The sequence below is a fragment of the Streptopelia decaocto genome, assembly GCF_964273445.1.
Source record: "Streptopelia decaocto genome assembly, chromosome: 26".
NCBI lineage: Eukaryota > Metazoa > Chordata > Aves > Columbiformes > Columbidae > Streptopelia > Streptopelia decaocto.
The window spans coordinates 2091111-2109739 of NC_138681.1; the positions used below are offsets into that span (position 1 = coordinate 2091111).

The 18629-nt window shown below is 56.0% G+C and overlaps 3 protein-coding genes across 4 annotated transcripts in view; 1 reads left to right on the plus strand and 2 right to left on the minus strand.

Annotated features, from left to right (window-relative positions):
* The window catches only part of CRABP2 (cellular retinoic acid binding protein 2), a 355112-nt gene that overhangs the window by 46618 nt on the left and 289865 nt on the right, over positions 1-18629 (minus strand). The window lies entirely within an intron of this gene.
* The window catches only part of LAMTOR2 (late endosomal/lysosomal adaptor, MAPK and MTOR activator 2), a 74894-nt gene continuing 56471 nt past the window's right edge, over positions 207-18629 (minus strand). The window contains exons 2-5 of the mRNA XM_082073425.1: positions 3199-3271; positions 1360-1522; positions 1163-1252; positions 207-424 (exon numbers count right to left, since the gene is read on the minus strand). Of these exons, the coding sequence (XP_081929551.1) occupies positions 368-424; positions 1163-1252; positions 1360-1522; positions 3199-3266 (378 nt within the window). The 5' untranslated portion in view covers positions 3267-3271 and the 3' untranslated portion in view covers positions 207-367. The remainder of the gene's footprint in view (positions 425-1162; positions 1253-1359; positions 1523-3198; positions 3272-18629) is intronic.
* Positions 4422-16669, plus strand: UBQLN4 (ubiquilin 4). Of its 2 annotated transcripts, XM_082072896.1 has the most exons (11): positions 4422-4601; positions 6427-6578; positions 8959-9164; positions 9959-10221; positions 11468-11626; positions 12290-12515; positions 13007-13146; positions 13585-13668; positions 14295-14410; positions 14949-15126; positions 15469-16669. In XM_082072896.1, the coding sequence occupies exons 1-11, from the start codon at positions 4452-4454 to the stop codon at positions 15619-15621; spliced, it is 1827 nt and encodes a 608-aa protein (XP_081929022.1). In that variant the 5' UTR covers positions 4422-4451; the 3' UTR covers positions 15622-16669. The 2 variants fall into 2 exon arrangements, with proteins under 2 accessions (XP_081929022.1, XP_081929023.1); XM_082072897.1 differs by lacking the exon at positions 13585-13668.

Below are 18629 nucleotides of genomic sequence, written 5' to 3' on the forward strand. Positions count from 1 at the left end.
CCCCGGTGCAGCCGGGCAGGGATGCAGCTCGGTCGTACCCTCTCCCTTCACATGAGCCCCCAACATCCCCTGCCTTGATTTCCCCAAGCCCATCATGGGGCTCCAGGCAGCCCCAAAACGCTGCCTGGGGCACCCCAGCCCTGCCTGGCATGTGTTCCTCCCCCCCCCCCCCGCCCCTTTTATTTGCAAGAGACACAAAACACAAGCATTAGACACGCTTTTATTCCCCCCAGGTGTGTTTTGCTCCCCCCACTTTATTTTTAAAGGCCACACCAAAGCGGGATTGAGCTCTGGGATCCCTATGGGGCTGCTCACCCCCCATCTTTGCCGGTGCCGGTGGCAGCTCGGAGCCCCTTGGCTCCCGTGGTCAGGATGCGGCCACCTGTGTGAGCGGCTCCTCCAGGTACTGGACCAGCGCCTGCGCCTGCGGGCAGAGAGCGGCGTGAGCGGCGCCGGGGGGGTCTGCGACCTGCACACCCAGCACCCGTGTGCTTGTTTTAATCTCCAATTCATTTTAGAGCCTTCAAAAGGTGTGGTGCAGCGTCTGGGCTGGTACAGGGGACAAAGGAGCTGCTGGAAGGAGGAAAGAGGCATCCCAAGCACAGCAGGTTCCTGCACCACTCCCATTCTCATCCTCCTCAACAGCTCTTCCCCAGCCCACAGTGGGGACACAACCCTGTGCCCCCCTCTGGGTTCCAGCAGGACAGGGAACTGCTGGAGAGAGTCCAGCGCAGCCACCAAGATGCTGGAGGGAGTGGAGCATCTCCCGTGTGAGGAAAGGCTGAGGGAGCTGGGGCTCTGGAGCTGGACAAGAGGAGCCTGAGGGGGGACTCATTGCTGGGGATCAAGATGGAAAGGGGCAGTGTCAGGAGGATGGAGCCAGGCTCTGCTGGTGACAACAGGGACAGGACAAGGGGCAATGGGTGCAAACTGCAACACAGGAGGTTCCGCTGGAAGATGAGAAGCAACTTGTTGGGGTGAGGGTGGCAGAGCCTGGCCCAGGCTGCCCAGGGAGGGTGTGGAGTCTCCTTCTCTGCAGACATTCCAACCCCTGGACACCTTCCTGTGGAACCTCAGCTGGGTGTTCCTGCTCCGGGGGGATTGCACTGGATGAGCTTTCCAGGGCCCTCCAACCCCTGAGATGCTGCGATTCCGTGATTACCTTGGCCTTCAGCATCCCGAATCCGACCGTCTCCTTCGCGTACATGCAGAGCAGCAGGTTTGCCACCCGCGTGATGGCCACTCGCCCCTCCTGCCCGGGGACAAACAGCACCCGTCACACCCCCAGCGGGGCAGGGACCCCCCGCGGGGTCCCAGGGAACCCCCATGGAGGGGAGGACAGACCCCAGCCCCACCTACCATGCAGTCCATGAGGATGAACTTGAGGTTGTCCTCGTTGAAGGCCTGGTGTCCATTCTTGTCGTAAGCCACCCAGATGTTGCTGGCGATGGCCGCAGTGACCCTGGCGTCAGTGTCCCCGTAGCCTGAGTAGGCGAGCAAGGACCCCTCATTGTTCAGGAGCCTGGAAACAAGAGGGAGGGCCAGACTGGTGCCTCTGAACCCAGAGGGACAGCAGAGCCCACGGCGGTGCCAGAGGGCTGGGCACACACACCGTGTGCTGTGAGCAAAGCACGGTCCTGGCACCAGGCACAACGTTCTGTGCACATGGTCCTGTCACCGTGCACCGTGTTCTATGCACAGTCCTGGCACCACACACCATGTTCTGTGACCAAAGCATGGTCCTGGCACCATGCACAACGTTCTATGCACAGTCCTGGCACCATGCACCATGTTCTGTGAGCAAAGCATGGTCCTGGCACCATGCACTGTGTTCTGTGCACAGTCCTGGTACCATGCACCATGTTCTGTGCACAGTGAATGGTTCCATCACGGACCCTGTTCTGTGCACAGTCCTGGCACCGTCCTGTCACCATTCACCACGTTCTGTGACCAGGTCATGGTCCTGGCACCATGTTCTGTGCACAGCCCACGGTCCTGTCACCGTGCACCATGTTCTGTGACCAGTGCATGGTCCTGGCACCGTGCACCATGTTCTGTGCACAGTCACAGTATGACAGCATCACAGTATGTTTGGGATTGGAAGGGACCTCAAAAGCTCATCCAGTGCAATCCCCCATGGAGCAGGAACGCCCAGGTGAGGTCGCACAGGAACATGTCCAGGTGGGTTGGAATGTCTGCAGAGAAGGAGACTCCACAACCCCCTGGGCAGCCTGGGCCAGTGCACCATGCACCATGTTCTGTGCACAGTCCTGGCACCATGCACCATGTTCTGTGACCAAAACATGGTCCTGTCACCATGCACCATGTTCTGTGACCAGGTCATGGTCCTGGCACCATGTTCTGTGCACCGTCCTGGTACCATGCACCATGTTCTGTGCACCGTCCTGGTACCATGCACCATGTTCTGTGACCAGTGCATGGTTCCATCACCATGCACCATGTTCTGTGCACAGTCCCGGCACCGTGCACCATGTTCTGTGACCAGTGAATGGTTCCATCATGGTGCACCATGTTCTGTGCACAGTCCTGGCACCGTGCACCATGTTTTGTGACCAGTGTATGGTTCCATCACCATGCACTATGTTCTGTGCACAGCACATCATCCTGGCACCGTGCACCATGTTCTGTGCACATGGTCCTGTCACCGTGCACCATGTTGTGTGACCAAAGCATGGTCCTGTCACCATGCACCATGTTCTGTGCACAGTCCTGGCACCATGCACCACGTTCTGTGACCAGGTCATGGTCCTGGCACCACGTTCTGTGACCAGTGCACGATCCTGTCACCGTGCACCATGTTCTGTGACCAGTCCTGGCACCATGCACCATGTTCTATGACCAGTGCACGATCCTGGCACCATGCACCATGTTCTATGCACAGTCCTGGCATCATGCACTATGTTCTGTGACCAGTACATGGTCCTGTCACCGTGCACCCCGTTCTGTGCACAGCCCACGGTCCTGGCACCATGCGCAGCCCCAGCTCTGTGCACTGTGCGCGGCCCCAGCACCGCACACGCCCCTTCCAGCCCCGCTCCCCCCGGAGCCATTTCCAGGGCAGGGGCAGCCGCATCTCCCGCAGGCGCACCCTCCCCGCGCCGAGCGGGGCCGGGCCAGCCCGGCGCTGCTCCCCCAGCCCCGGGGGGGCCGGCGGCCCCTCGCCCAGCCCCAACTCACAGGGTGCTCTGCACGCCGCCGGTGTTCGCCTGGCTCAGCACCTGCGTCAGCGCTTTGGGGCGCAGCATGGCGGCCGCCGGATGGCGGGGCGGGCGGGGCGGCCGCGCCCGGCGCGGGGCGGGGGCGCAGAGCGCGCCGGGAACTGCAGTCCCTGAGCGGCGGCGCCATGGCCGCTGCTGCGGGATGGGCGGGAGCGGTTTGGCTGGGAAAGCCCCTCGGGATCAACAGTCCAACCGTCCCCCACCCCGTCCCTGCCCCATGTCCTGAGACCCTCCTGTCCGTCTGTCCAGCCCTCCAGGGATGGTGACTCCAGCACTGCCCTGGGCAGCCTGTTCAATGCCCCACAGCCCTTTGGGGAAGAAATTGTTCCTAAATCCAACCTCAACCTCCCCTGGCGCAACTTGAGGCCGTTTCCTCTGCTCCTGGCGCTTGTTCCTGGGGAGCAGAGCCCGACCCCCCTGGCTCCAAGCTCCTTTCAGGCAGTTCAGAGATCAGAAGGTCTCCCCTCAGCTCCTGTTCTCCAGCTGAACCCCCCAGGTCCCTCAGTCTCCATCACACTTGTGCTCCAGCCCCTCACCAGCTCCGCTCCCTTCCCTCCACTCGCTCCAGCACCTCAAGGCCTTTCTTGGTGTGAGGAGCCCAAAACTGCCAAGTGCGCCTGGTTTTGTTGAACCTTGTACAACTGGTAATGAAGCACCTGAGCCAGCTGGAGCAGCCCACAGCACCCAGCTCTGCTGATCTTCCTCAAGTACCCAGAGAGCCCTCGCAGAAACAGTTGGCAGAGTTAAATATGGAAAGGGGCAGTGTCAGGAGGATGGAGCCAGGCTCTGCTGGTGACAACCAGGGACAGGACAAGGGGCAGTGGGTGCAAACTGCAACACAGGAGGTTCCGCTGGAAGATGAGAAGCAACTTGTTGGGGTGAGGGTGGCAGAGCCTGGCCCAGGCTGCCCAGGGAGGGTGTGGAGTCTCCTTCTGTGCAGACATTCCAACCCCCTGGACACCTTCCTGTGGAACCTCAGCTGGGTGTTCCTGCTCCTGCACTGGATGAGCTTTTGGGGTCCCTTCCAACCCCTGACATTCTGTGCTTCTGTCATTTTGTGATCTCTCCCGTCCCTTTACCCCCACCCCGTGCCCCTGGCGCTGTATCTCCCCGCCGAGCCGCCAGGGGGCGGTAGCGCCCGCGTTGGGGGGGAGGCCGGGGCGGCGCTCTTGCGTCGGCGGCGCGCGCTGCCTTTCTCCGGCGGCGGCGAAGATGGCGGAGCCGAGCGGCGGCGGGCCCGGCCCCGGCGGGGAGGGCGAGGCGGGGCCGGCCGGCCCCGGGGGGGCTCTGATCCGCGTCACGGTCAAGACCCCCAAGGACAAGGAGGAGATCGTCATCGCGGACGGCGCCTCCGTGCGCGAGGTGGGGGCGGGCCTGGGGGGTGCGGAGGGGCGAGGGGAGGCTGGTGTGGGGGTGAGGGACACAGGGGAGGCCTGGCTGGGGGGGGGCGGGGTCTTTTTTAGGGGAGGAACTTGGCTTTGGGGAGGGGTGAGGGCTTTCGAGGGGGAGTGAGGGAGCTGGGGGTCCCGAGAAGTGGGGGATCATGGCTTTGGGTGGGAAGTGGGGGGCACAGGGACCCGGAGGATTTTTGGGGAGCTGGGAAGACTTTGGGGGCACCCCCTTTGGCCTTTGGGGCCTTATGGGAGCCGGGCTGTGGGGGAGCTGGGAGCCCTGGGGGAGGGCAGGTGCTCAGGGGGGGCTGGGGAGCTGACACTTGGGGACAGTTCGGGGCGGGGGGAGCGGTCCGGGGGGGTGTGGAACCCAGGGCGCTGTTGGGGTGTGCGGGGGGCCGGGGGAGCGGATTCGTGGGGAGGGGTCAGAGGGGGGAGCTCTGGTGCCTGTGGGGAGGATTGGGGAGGAGAAGGGGGGGTGTTCTGCGAGTAGTTGGTTGGAGGAGGGTGTTGCGATGGGGAGAAGCAGCTTTGGGTGTTGTGGGGTGGGAGGCAGATCCCTCGAGCGGGAGGAGAGGGGCTGGGCGAGGATTTGGGGCAAAGGGTGGATGGAGCAGAGGGAAGGGGGACAGGGAGGTCCCCTCCTGCCAGGGGGCTCCACGGGCACGGCGGCGATCCCTTGAGCGAGAGGAGAGGGGCTGGGCGAGGATTTGGGGCAAAGGGTGGATGGAGCAGAGGGAAGGGGACAGGGAGGTCCGCTCCTGCCGGGGAGCTCCACCGCGGCGTGGGGCGAGCGGGACGGGACCTGGGCTTCGCCAGGGCTGCTGCGGCGCCGTGGAAGGGGCCGAGCTGACATGGGCACGGCGCTCGGCTTCTTGGCTTTGGTCTGGGGTGCAGGGCGCGAGGCTGGGGGTGTGAAAGCCCTGCCGGAGATCTGGGGTCCCTGTGCCCTCCTGCTCCTCCCCGCTCGGTTTCCGGGAGCCCCGCGGTATGAGTGGGATGCGATGAGGGAGAGCGGGAAGCTTTGTGACCACGATGAGCCGGCGCTGCGCTCTCCTAGATGTTATTTTTGATGGTTCAGGTGCAAACGCTGCGAGTTCCTCCGGGAGAGATGTGTGCTTGTCTTTCTCTTGGAAATCCTGTAGTTGGTGGCTTCCAAAGACAAGGCCTTTTTTCCTCCTAAATCAGCTTGGGAATGCCCCCTAACAATGCCAATTTTATGGGCAGGTGTTAATCCCAGCCCATCACACAGTAAAGAGGTGCCAGTGTTCCGTGGCGTGGCACGCTCAGAGGGAATTCAGTTGCAGAAATAGGAATTGGAGAAGACCTAGTTTATTTCCATTGGCTGACAAAGGATTGTTCCCTTTTCCATTGAGCTCTGTCCTGTATTAAATCAGACTTGGGCTTTCCTTAGGAAAAAAAAAAATCAAATGAGCAGAGAATAAAAAAGACAAATCAGGCATTCAGAGGATAAGTGGTATATTCGGATTAGACCTAAGAGCCACGCTTGATCTTGCTTTGGAAGCCTTCAGCTCATCTTGAGGTAATTGCTCTATTATTTTTGAAATTTACTCCGCATTTTGTAAGTGTAGACTTGCCTTTTTTTTTCCTTAACACCTCAGACATCCTCAGCAACCGGTGACTGAATTGGTACCTGCATGGGCTCCTTTTGGGTGAGGTACTGAAGGACCGTCGCTTTCTTATGCTGTTTGCATAGTGGATGTGATATCTGGAGTCTTAGCTTTACATTTCTGGTCTTGGTCCTTTGCCTGAAAAGCGCTTTGTTTGTTTTTCAGTTCAAAGAAGAGATTTCCAGGAGGTTTAAAGCCAAACAGGATCAGCTGGTTCTGATCTTTGCCGGGAAGATCCTGAAGGATGGAGACACGTTGAATCAACACGGGATCAAAGATGGGCTGACTGTACACTTGGTCATTAAGACTCCACAGAAGTAAGAAACTGTTTCATTTTTGGGGCTGAGTGAGGGGAATAAGCGATAGTGAAGCTTTTCTGCGCTGTCGGTGACCAAAGCGGAGCAGTTTTGGTGGCCCGAGCGCCGGCTCCAGGCTCTATATGAGGCTGCAGCCGTGATCAGCAGTAAAACTGGCCCCGCTGTGGCTTTGCCATACAGCTGTGGGCTTTGTACCTTGGCCTGTCTTTTCCATACGTTACACACCTGTGTAGGTTTGTGGCAAGTACCTGGTGGGGCTGACTCTTCTTTAACACAACTTATGTATGTGGCTTTATGTATTTTAAGCGTTTATAACATAGTAATCTTGAAAGAACCCATCAGAACTTGATACCATCCTAGTTCTAACAAAGTTGCTATGAGCAGAAATTATTTTCCCAAGTGAATTTGTGTCAAAGTGGAAACTAATACCCGTGTTTTCTTTCTCTTCCTGTCCTATACTCTGATGTGAGCCTGTGCCGTGCTCTCTCGGTGCCACGGCACGCGTGCCACGTGGCCACAGCACTATCTATAGGGCACAACAGTGTTTCCTTGGGGTACCTATAGGCCTGTCCACAGGCAGGTGGGTGCTCCGCCTCGGAGGGGACGTGTGGACGTATGACGGCGTGTGGCTCTTGGCTCAAGCGCAGCGCTGCAGCTGCAGCGCATGGTCGCTCCGTTTGGACTGGGCTTGTGTCCCTCTGCACCGGGCATGAGGGAAGGACACAGGACTGACCACAAGATGCTGCGCTTTAGGCTTTTCCCAGTGGGCACAGACGGTTCTTGGGAACAATTGCTGGACTTGAGGTGCAGCCACATCTTGTTGATAGCCAGAGGCTCTTTGCTTGGGCTCCCTGCTGCGCTCTGCTCAGGCTCCCGCTGAGCGGCTCTTTGCACAGCCCTGCTGTCCCTTGGGAGAGCTGCCTTACTGCCTTAGTCAAGATTAGTGCTTTTATTTATTTCTCTTCTCGCTTTTTTTCACGAGGACAAACATGTGTATTGTCAGCTGCTGCAGGAGGCCTCTCTCTGGATTCTGCATCTCCAGGTAGCGCGACAGGCTGATGTTGTTTACCGCTGGCTCCACCGCAAGCTGCGGTACTCGTGAACCATTGTGAAGGGTAAATCAGAGAGCTGTCCTGGACCGCTAATTTTTTTCCCTCTAATAGTCACAGATAAGTGTTTACTGAAGGTGTCACAGCTTCTTCCTGTGCTGAGAGAAACCAAGTGACCTCTCTCCAGCTTCCTTCTTCCTTTTTTGTTCAGCTTCCTTTTTGCTTTGTTTCCCCGCTCTCTGCCTCCTGTTCAGTGGCTGCTGCTTTTCGGATGAGTCTGGAAAGTGGACAGGGACCTTCAGTTGGATTTTTGTTCTTGAACTCCTAGAATAAGAGTGAAAAAGGAAGGGGAGTTAGAAAGGAATCATTCTTGGTTTGGGAACAAAAAAATCAAGAAACCATTGTTCTTATTTACTTGTCATAGTAACGTTTCTTATCTGAGGCAAGTAAAGTGAATTTTGTTGTCTAATTTCATGTGAAAGCTCTTCAGCACTAGTTCAGGACTCACTGTCATGACTGCAGATGTTTCAGAGAATCTTTACATGTTCTCTTTCAAATTCTTATAAGAATCCTGAGGAGGAGGCGCGATTACAAGGTACTAGTTTGGGTTGGTTTAAGTCAATGTAGCTGATGTCCAGCATCTGCTACGCTGTGTTTTGTGGGCGCAGTGTCTACGTGTGTGTATTAGAAGCTCTAGTCAACTTGTGTTGGATGGAGATGTGTCCAAGGTGCAGCAGATGATGAATTTGGAGCCAAGCTGACCAGAAACGTTCTGCAGCTTCACAGCACAGGTGCTACCTGCTTCGTGCCTCAGTTTCCCTATCTGTAGAGTAACGCCAATACTTCTTTTTGCCCCCAGGAGCACTGATAGGAACATTGGGTGCATGGGATGATTTGCAGAAAAGCAGATTCTTGTTTACCCCGTGCACTAGCCTGGCTGTAACCTCCTGTGGTTTCTGTGGGAGCAGCAGGAGGATTTTCCTGTTTGGAGCAAACTCATTGCTCAGGGATATAGCTGAGGTAAATAGTTCAGGGTGATTCAAGGAAAAGCTCGATACGACTCAGGGTAAGACCAGTCAAGCCACTTCATGTGGGCCAGAAGAAAATGTCAGGGGTGGTTGTACCTCAGGATGGGAGGCAGATTCCAGCACTTGGAAGGCATCTGGGAGCAGAGCTGTGTGTCCGTCTGGTGGGAGCGGGAGCAGCCAGGGACGGCAGCGGGACAGGAGGCTTGGTCAGCGTGGAGCACGCCCTCCGGTGTCCCCCGTAGAGGACGCTGCTCGCCTTTCCCGAATCTTAGCAGTTTAACACCTTGTTTTGTTTCTTTTCAGGGTCCAGGATCCAACATCTGCTGCTTCTGCCCCCAATGCTGCTTCTGCCCCCACTGCAACCCCTTCTTCTCCTGCTGCCCCATCTCAGCCTTCCACATCCAGCAGCTCTGCTCCTGACGCAGGGAGCGGCAGCAGACGGAGCAGTGGGTCAGGGACCATGGGAGGTCCTGGAGATGGAGGCCCTAACAGTGCGACATCCATCCTGTGTAAGTGATGGCTGTGAGAGGATGTGACACAAAAGATGAATTTCCTAGGATTAGACCAAGGAGTTGGGGATCTTGACCCCTGGAGTTGTTTGTGTGTGCTCTGGGCTTCGCGTGACTCACTTCCACTGGCGTACCTCGCTTTCCTTTGGGCCCCCACAGCAAGAGAGACCTTGTGGCGCTGGAGCGAGTTGAGAGAAGGGAACGGAGCTGGGGAAGGGAGCACGAGTGTGATGGGAGTGGCTGAGGGACCTGGGGGGTTCAGCTGGAGAACAGGAGCTGAGGGGAGACCTTCTGATCTCTGAACTGCCTGAAAGGAGCTTGGAGCCAGGGGGGTCGGGCTCTGCTCCCCAGGAACAAGCGCCAGGAGCAGAGGAAACGGCCTCAAGTTGCACCAGGGGAGGTTGAGGTTGGATTTAGGAACAATTTCTTCCCCAAAGGGCTGTGGGGCATTGAACAGGCTGCCCAGGGCAGTGCTGGAGTCACCATCCCTGGAGGGCTGGACAGACGGACATGAGGTTCTCAGGACATGGGGCAGGGACAGGGGTGGGTTATGGTTGGACTCGATGATCTTGAGGGGCTTTTCCAATCAAACCGATTCTCTGATTCTGTGATAATGCCGAAGCCCTCGGTGGAGCGTGCTCAGGGCTGTCCTGCCTCAGAGCTGGCTGCTGCGGGAGTACGGGATCGCCCTGGATCAGCGTGGGTGCAGTTCAGCTGCTGTGCTTGTCTCCTTTCTGCAGTGAGTGACAGTCACTGACTCTTGCCTCTCTCCACGCGTGTTGTTCTCTCTCCAGCTGGCTTTGGTGGCATCACTGGGCTGGGCAACCTTGGGATGGGCTCTGCCAACTTCATGGAGCTCCAGCAGCAGATGCAGCGGCAGCTGATGTCCAACCCAGAGATGCTTTCTCAGATCATGGAGAACCCCTTGGTGCAGAACATGATGTCTAACCCTGACCTCATGAGACAGATGATCATGGCCAACCCCCAGATGCAGCAGCTCATGGAGCGAAATCCGGAGATAAGCCACATGCTGAATAACCCAGAGCTCATGAGGCAGGTGAGTCAAAATGCCACGACCTGGTTTAAAGCGTGTTCAGGAGCATCTTTGTGGACCAGCGTCAGTGTCTGCTCTCCAAAGGGAGCGTGTGGATGCCAGATTGGTGATTTTTAGAGATCTCTTCCTTCCTGCTGTAAGCTCCCCACAAACAGATGGTGGTCTTGAGTTATGTGAATACTGATTACTCAACCCACATGCTTCCAACTCTTATCTGCCTTTCAGGGCTATTGAATTCATCATGTGTTGAGCAAAAAAAGGGATGCTGGGATCATCCTGGCACGCTGCATAAAGACTTGTGTGTTCTGATTCAGGAGCGGGAGTAAAAGCAATCACAGAGAAGTGAAGCTACTGCGAAAGTTTTTCATTTCTCTCTTGATAAAGTACAGACTGCAGAGCTGTACAGTCGGTATTTTACTGCTTGTATCAGTGGGGAGCGCTAGTTACAGGCCAGGATCCTAAAGGTCTCGATGTTCTGTACAATCGCAGCACAGAGAGGGCCCGTGCCCTTGAGGACCCGCTGGCTGGAGCAGCAAAGGCTCCTCGGCAGGGAAGCATAAGAGACGAGTGAGAGCCAAGTGTTAAACAGCTTGAGAGGACTCTGCTGTTCCCTCAGGAAGGTTTGTCAGGAGGCCTTTCCGGGTTGTTGCTGAATGAGCCTCCCCTCCATCATCCTCTTGGTTATCTTCTGCTCAACTCTCTTGGCCATACATGAAATTCTAGAGCTATAGGACTAAATTGGGCACGATCCGTCCTTAAACAGCTCCTCAAACGAGATCTGGATGTTCCTTGTGCAGGGGAGACACATCAGAACCCTGGAGAGGGTGGGTTTCTTGTTTTTCTGGAAATGGAAAGGATCCAATCTCTTCCACCTTCTCAGTTTTTGAACGCGGTCCATCTCCTTTGAGTGGGAACATATGGATGGTAAATGTTTGGATGTCCCGATACTGCTTAGACACAAAACAATCTCATCCAGCTGAATTGAGGTTGAGAAAGAAGAGAGCTGAGCAAGGATGGGAGGAGCCAGGATCCCTGGGCTCTCCCTGCTTGGATAAGTGATCTCTCTGCTCTCTGGCTGTGAAATGGGTTTAATTATACTCTTTCTTCTGGGAGCTGAGATTTAACCCTTGCAGTGCCTGGCTGGTGGCTCAGTAGAATACCACTGGGCTGCTAACCAGTCTCTTGATCCACTCTGGCCTTCCGTGGTACCCGCACACCTGAGCTTTCCACGTTTCCCTCCTTCTTGCAGACAATGGAATTGGCTCGTAACCCTGCCATGATGCAGGAGATGATGCGCAACCAGGACCGTGCTTTGAGTAACCTCGAGAGCATTCCGGGAGGATACAACGCCCTGCGCCGCATGTACACGGACATCCAGGAGCCCATGTTCAGCGCAGCCAGGGAGCAGGTACCGCCTGCGTTGCCGTAAGCGGGGTGCCGTGCGCTGAGCACGGAAAAGGGGTTTTTCCCTGAACCCCGCACTAACGGGGCTGCCTTCCCAAAGATAATGAACGCAGCCGCTGGCAAGAGACTGTTGCGCAGCACCACTTGTCTGCTTTTCTTAGAAGGTATCTGAGCAGGGAGCTGCTCTGGCTCCTTTGGTCTCCGAGCAGGCTGGATAGCAGCTGTGGCCAAAGCGAAGGCCCCGTAGCTTCGTTAGCACAGCCCTCTGCTCTCGGCAGGGCTTGCTGGATTAGCTCAAGCCTGACGCCTTGGGGTTGGAGCTGGCTGGGCTGCAGCTGGCTCGGCGCGCAGGGGGAGCGGGCGCAGGTCTGCCTGCAGACGGCTGTGCAGATGCGCTCCCGTCTGGCATTACCTGCCGGCGTGGCCGGGTGCTGATTTCACATGGGTGTTTCGGAGCCAAATCTAGCGCTGCGGCAGCTTCTTGAGCCTGGCCTTTTGCTAAGTGAGGTGTGTTGTGGATTACAGATTTCTCCGGAGGCAAATTACTCCAAGTGTTAAGGAAATTCTGGACCTGGATGAATACGATGGGCCGTTCCCTAGCTCATACAGCGGTGGGGCCAATGTGACGTTCTCTGCTGGCTGATCACACCTATTTCTTTTTCCCTAGTTTGGCAACAATCCCTTCTCTTCCTTGACGGGGAATTCTGATAGCTCGAGCTCTCAGCCTTTGCGGACGGAGAACAGAGAGCCGTTACCGAACCCCTGGAGCCCCACGCCTCCTGCTTCCCAGAGCCAGGCGCCCAGCAGTGAAGGGAGCGCTGGTTCGGGAAGCACACAGAGCACACCGACTGTATCCAACCCCTTTGGGCTGAACGCCGCGAGCATCGGGGCTGGTACGTGAGCAACAGAGGAACCAGAGGGTGCTGCTGAGAACAGGCTTCTTTGGAGGGCGGTTCCCTCTCTTTGGGGGTGCTTCCCTCTCTTTGGGGGTGCTTCCCTCTCTTTGGGGGGTGCTTCCCTCTCTTTGGGGGGTGCTTCCCTCTCTTTGGAGGTGCTTCCCTCTCTTTGGAGGTGCTTCCCTCACTTTGGAGGGTGGTTCCCTGTCTTTGGAGCGCCGGTCCCTGGCTGCTCCCCAGATGAATGATTCTAGCCCAGGTGCAAGCACAAATGAGTTATTTTGTGTGCCTGTTGCAGGGTTTTTGGGAACTCTTATGTCCCTGCAGCCCTGGAGAGTGAGGGAAAGCGGCAAGCAAAGCATTGCCATGGCTGTCGGCAGCCGTATTTGCCGTTGAGCAGGGGATGAAGTAAAGAACTTGCTGTTCTATGTTGTATTTGCGGCTTGTAAGGAGTTTTCCTTTGTCTCCTCTTCCCGTTGCCCTTGCAGGCATGTTTAACAGCCCGGAGATGCAAGGACTCCTGCAGCAGATTTCTGAAAATCCTCAGCTGATGCAGAACATGATCTCTGCCCCTTATATGCGGAGCATGATGCAAACCCTCGCCCAGAACCCGGACTTTGCGGCACAGGTAAAAGTGTTGCAGTTGTCTTGTCAGACGGGCCGTGAGCACGATGCTTGTGAGACCGCTCCGCTCCCATAGCCGGGAGCGGTTCCTCTTGCAGAAACCGGAAAGCTGGGTGAATATAGACAGTTTTGTTGTTCTCCGTAGCTTGAAGGCTGAACACTGCGGCTTAGCAAAAGCAGGTGGCTTTGAGAGGGACAGGGAATGGCCCTTCTCTCTGCCCGTGGCCAAGTGGCCCCTGTTCAACACTGAGCTGTCCCCGTTCAGTCCCCGTGAGCAGGAGAACGTCTTGAAAGGCCAGGGAGGGAGTCAGGGGCATGACTGACTTAGAATCATAGAATCATTTCGGTTGGAAGAGTTGTTCTTCATGGCTTAGTTACATAGGGTTTAAGAGCCGGTGGCAACAACCCTCTGACCCTGCCTACGTGTGCTGTCTCTTGCTAGATCATGGTAAATGTCCCCCTCTTTGCTGGGAATCCACAGCTTCAAGAACAGCTCCGCCTTCAGCTCCCTGTCTTCCTGCAGCAGGTAAAGGCCCCTGGCTGGCCCTGTGCTGCTCTCAGCCCCCACGCTCCACGGCTTTTCCGTCCTCTGGAGGAAAGGGAGTATCTCGGCTGCTTAGTCAAGCGGAGTACGAAGCACGTGGGCTTGGGTGGTTCGGGCTGTGAAAGAAAGGGGTTTGCACAGGGGAGAGAGGAAGGGAGAGCTTGCTTAGACAAGGCAAACGATATTAAGGCATTTAAATTACCTAAAGGTGGATTTCAAATTAGACTAGTTAAGCTACATGAATCCCCTGTGTGGACAGTCACTGTAACGAGCTTACAAAAATTAAAACGCCTAATTGCGCTAGAGCAGCTGGTTCGCTCAGGTAAATCAAATAAAATCACTTCAGTTCCGAAGGCGTGTGCCCCCTCCCCCCTTCTAAACCGATTCACCTAGTTCGTTTCGGAAATTGGATCTGAACTCGGCGAGGATCCCTGGGGGTGCGCCCTGCAGTCTGGAGACTCGGAGGAGGAACCAGCCTCGCAGGTTCGCTCTGGCCGCAGGGCCGGAGGCGCTGCGCTGATTTTCGTGCGGATTTAAAGCCGGTGGATCTCTGGCCGCGGAAGCTCTCGCTGGTTGGTACCGCTGTGTCTTTTTGCCTTTGTTCGCAGATGCAGAACCCAGACTCCCTCTCCATTCTCACCAACCCCCGCGCCATGCAGGCTCTCCTCCAAATCCAACAGGGACTCCAGACGCTGCAAACGGAGGCCCCAGGACTAGTGCCAAGGTAAGAAACGCTTTCCAGTGGGTTTCTGTGGGCAGAGCTGATGTGCTCGATACCAGCAGGCTGTTGATTCATCGAGATCTGCTTAGGGCACTGTCACGGAGAATCGTGTGCACCTCCAGGCCTCAGAGCTCCAGCTAATTAGCGCTTTCCGCTCATACTTCACGCAGGAAATCCTTGACCCTTTCTTTTTGGAGGAAAGCGTTGGAAACCGCTCGGTCCCTTCCCCATCTTTTGTTTGCGATAGTTGGTATCGGCAGAACGCAATAATTGTATCTCTGAGGAACAGTGTGAGACGCGCAGCCCCGAGGTTGGGTGGGTGCGTGGGGGCAGACGGGCAGCGTGGGACACGCTTGTGCCTCCGTTAGGAACGTTTACACCTACACCTTGTGCGACCGGGACGCAAATGTGCCGGTTTAACTCACAGAGCTGTAGTACGGGCCTCACTGCGGGCAGAGCCCACTGGGCACCGCGCTGCCCGGCTCTCGAGGGACGCCCACGAGTGTCAGCTTGTCCTGAGTGGCCCTGCTTTCCTCCGCAGCCTCGGCTCCTTCGGCTTGCCTCGAGTGCCCCCGTCCTCCACAGGAGGAAGCACAATCCCGGAGAATCCCGTTCCCTCCGCTTCCACACCGGCCAGTGCCTCTCCCGCTGGGGGTGGGAACCCCCAACAGCAGCTCATGCAGCAGATGATCCAGCTGCTGGCCGGAGGAAGCTCTCAAGTATGTAACACCCGATATGATTTTAGTGGGGGGAGCAAGAGGTTGTCCCGATCCCACCCCGCTCTGTGGTTCGCAACAGGTTTCTCTTGGGCATGGTGCTTTCTGTGAAGTCTGTTGTGTCAGGCTGGGTGGTTCTTTGGGCTGTCGGAACCCTTGGCACAGGTTTGAGTGTCAAGGATCCTCTCCTGGTGCTGCTTCCACCCGGTGCAGAGCTGGGACTAAACCAGCCTGGAGCGGTTCAGCACACCTAAAGCTGAGCTCAGGCTCCCTGCTCAGCCGTCGCCGCTCGCCCTGCCCGTGTTGGACGTTGATCTCTAAGGTCTTTGTCCTTTCCCCCCGTAGGCGCAGAGCCCTGAAGTGCGATTCCAACAGCAGCTGGAGCAGCTGAACGCAATGGGCTTCATTAATCGTGAGGCCAACCTGCAGGCGCTTATTGCCACCGGTGGAGACATCAATGCAGCTATTGAGAGACTGCTGGGCTCCCAGCCTTCCTAAACTCTTGTCACGCTGCCCCACCGACGCCAGCACATGCATCCATACACATGCACAAGGGGATCTTTCAGGAAAGCCCACCATCATTTTCATATCTGACAGCTGTCCATGTATTTAAAACAAACAACAAAAAAAATACAGCTTAAGCCCTGCCCTTCCTACTAAGTTAAGATTTCATGTTGAAATGCTCTTTAACTGGCTTGTATGTGGATTCCAGTTCTCATCGTGGCCACAGAGACTTCAGATGTGTATTTTTTCCTAAATATCTCTGTCTCAGACACTCTTCTCTCTCTCTCTAGATGGTAGAGGCGATACTTCTAGTTACTTACCTGAATGATTGTGTTTTGAGTAGCTTGATTTTAACTGTACATGATTCCCTCCCTTAGCCCTCCTTTCAGGCAAATATTTAAAACTTGAGCCAAGTTTGGGGTTTGGTTATTTCTCCCGGCATCTTATTGGGAATGGATCAAAAGAAAAAATGGAAATAACCTGGAAATTTCTGATGTCATTTGTCTTAATGTTCCGTGGGATGAGCTGAGCCTGTGTCCCCTGCGCACAGGTGGCTCTGATCTGGTAGAGGGTTCACCTGCGTGACAACTACGTTTGAAATGCGGCCACTTTACGCTCTTGGGATGGTATAAAGGAGCCTGGGTGGTATAAAGGAACCCTCCAGAGATCAGGCTTGTTGTTCTTGAGCTTGAGTTGAGAGCGCCGTGCGGAAGAGCGTGTTCCAAAAGGGTACGTCACTTTGCGCAGGGGTGTCAGGGCTTTGGTGGCTCTTGTGCTCAGTAGGCTGTAAAAACAACAACAACAAGAGAAATTGAAAAAAATAACAATCATTTTGCTTCACTGGAAGATGTTGAAGTTCATGTTCTTCCCAGTTTAGATCCATCCTCCATCCCCCCCTCCCATTTTGGTGTGTTTCAATGTTAGGACTCTCCAAGGAACTCCCCGAGGACCAGCAGGGTGATACTGTCCCAAGAGCCTCCATGGCTGTGTAATTTGCATACCATTTTTATCAAAGACAAATAAATGCGCACAACCATCTGTCTCCCTGCACTCCATGTATCTTCCTTGATTGCCACCTTGGAGCTGATCGAGCTCCCCGCGTTACTGGTGATGAATCCGTGTGTCCCCCTGTGCCACGGGGGTTGTGCCACCTCCCCACCTGTGTGTCCTTCCCTCTCGGGGCAGGAAACCTTGTTGATGCAGAACAAATGCTGTGAAGCCCAGCCCAAAATGTAGCCCTAAATGTGCCTGTTTGGAAGCCTGAAATGTGTGTAGGACAAGGTTACCTTGTCACACCAACCCCACGCAACGCAGGCTCGGGGATGGGTGACGGGAAAGCGTCCCCATGGAAAAGGACCTGGGGGTGTTGGTGATGGGCTGAACATGAGCCAAGAGGCCACAGGATCCCGGCTGGTACCAGCACTGGTGTGGCCAGCAGGAACAGGGCAGCGACCGTCCCTCTGCTGGGAATGGGGAGGCCAAACCATGAATGCTGGGGGCAGTTTTAGGCCCCTCAGGACAAAGCTCAAAATGGCGGCACCAGAATCACCTCAGGGCTCAAAATGGCGGCACCGGAATCACCTCAGGGCTCAAAATGGCGGCACCGGAATCACCTCAGGGCTCAGAATGGCGGCCCCAGGGGTGGCGGGATCACCTCCCACCAAGAAAGGCCTTGAGGAGCTGGAGCGAGTGGAGAGAAGGGACCGGAGCTGGTGAGGGGCTGGAGCACAAGTGTGATGGAGACTGAGGGACCTGGGGGTTCAGCTGGAGAACAGGAGCTGAGGGGAGACCTTCTGATCTCTGAACTGCCTGAAAGGAGCTTGGAGCCAGGGGGGTCGGGCTCTGCTCCCCAGGAACAAGCGCCAGGAGCAGAGGAAACGGCCTCAAGTTGCGCCAGGGGAGGCTGAGGTTGGATTTAGGAACAATTTCTCCCCCAAAGGGCTGTGGGGCATTGAACAGGCTGCCCAGGGCAGTGCTGGAGTCACCATCCTGGAGGGCTGGACAGACGGACATGAGGTTCTCAGGGACATGGGGCAGTGCCAGCATCAGTTTAACGCTTGGACTCGATCTTAAAGCTCTTTTCCAACCAAAATGATTCTGTTCTCGGTAGTTCTTTGTCTGGGTGACCTGACACCCAGCACAGGAGCAGCCGGTGTGTTCTGCTGCCCCCGGGGTGTTCGGGGCACCCGGGCAGCTCTGGGCACAGCGGGTTCACCCCGCTTTTCCGTAGCAATCGCAGTGCTTGCTGTTCATACGCTCGTTTGGGGGTTTTGTAGTTTCTTGTGGCAGGGTGGGACTGGGCAGTGAGAGGGAGTGGGAGGGATCCAGCGCTGCTTTCCTGGATACCTGTAAAACCTGCTGTACCCGGCTCCGCGTTGGAGATGGGATCTATCAATACCCACTGGTGCTGGGAGCGTGTGGGTGGAGAAGCAGCCGCTTGAGAAAACACGGGAGTGCAACGTGGGCTGGAAACGCTCCTGCCTTTCTGCAACATGCATCACAACAAGACCAGGGCTTTTTAGACGAGGGTTCAGAAAGCTGAGCTTTAATCTCTCCTCTTGGAGGCTGTGCACGTACACATGGGTTTCTTTTTGCAACCTCTCTTCAAACATCAAATGCATTTGCTAGAAGTTGCGTGAGGATGGGTATTGAAGCTCCTGGTTGCGCTGGTAGGGTCCGAGCTCTTTATTAATGTTGTTATTTGGCTTCTTCGCAGCTAAAAATGAGCTTAGGCCTTTGTGGTCCCTCTTTCAACAGCAAAACTAGTCCCAAACCGCTGTTTTTCTGGCCAGCCGCGGTCCTTCCAGCTCCTTCCTCGGTGTGAGCAAGATGTGCCGGTGTGTAAATCACACGTGGGCGTGGGATCTGCGTGCGAGGGGGTTTTATTCTTCATCTGGGGTCGTTTGCAGAGAGCGCTGTGGACCTTCGCGAGTTCATGGTTTGCTCCAGCGCTTCCCGCAGAAGGAGGATGATGATCGTCATCTATGTGGGGAGAAGCGAGG

What these genes read in the sequence shown, in the direction of transcription:
- UBQLN4 (XM_082072896.1), top strand. Translation starts at nt 4,452, where the DNA reads ATGGCGGAGCCGAGCGGCGGCGGGCCCGGCCCCGGCGGGGAGGGCGAG. An exon ending in ACCCAGAGCTCATGAGGCAG is followed by an intron (nt 10,222 to 11,467) that starts GTGAGTCAAAAT and finishes TCCTTCTTGCAG; the next exon opens with ACAATGGAATTGGCTCGTAA. An exon ending in CGCCGCGAGCATCGGGGCTG is followed by an intron (nt 12,516 to 13,006) that starts GTACGTGAGCAA and finishes TTGCCCTTGCAG; the next exon opens with GCATGTTTAACAGCCCGGAG.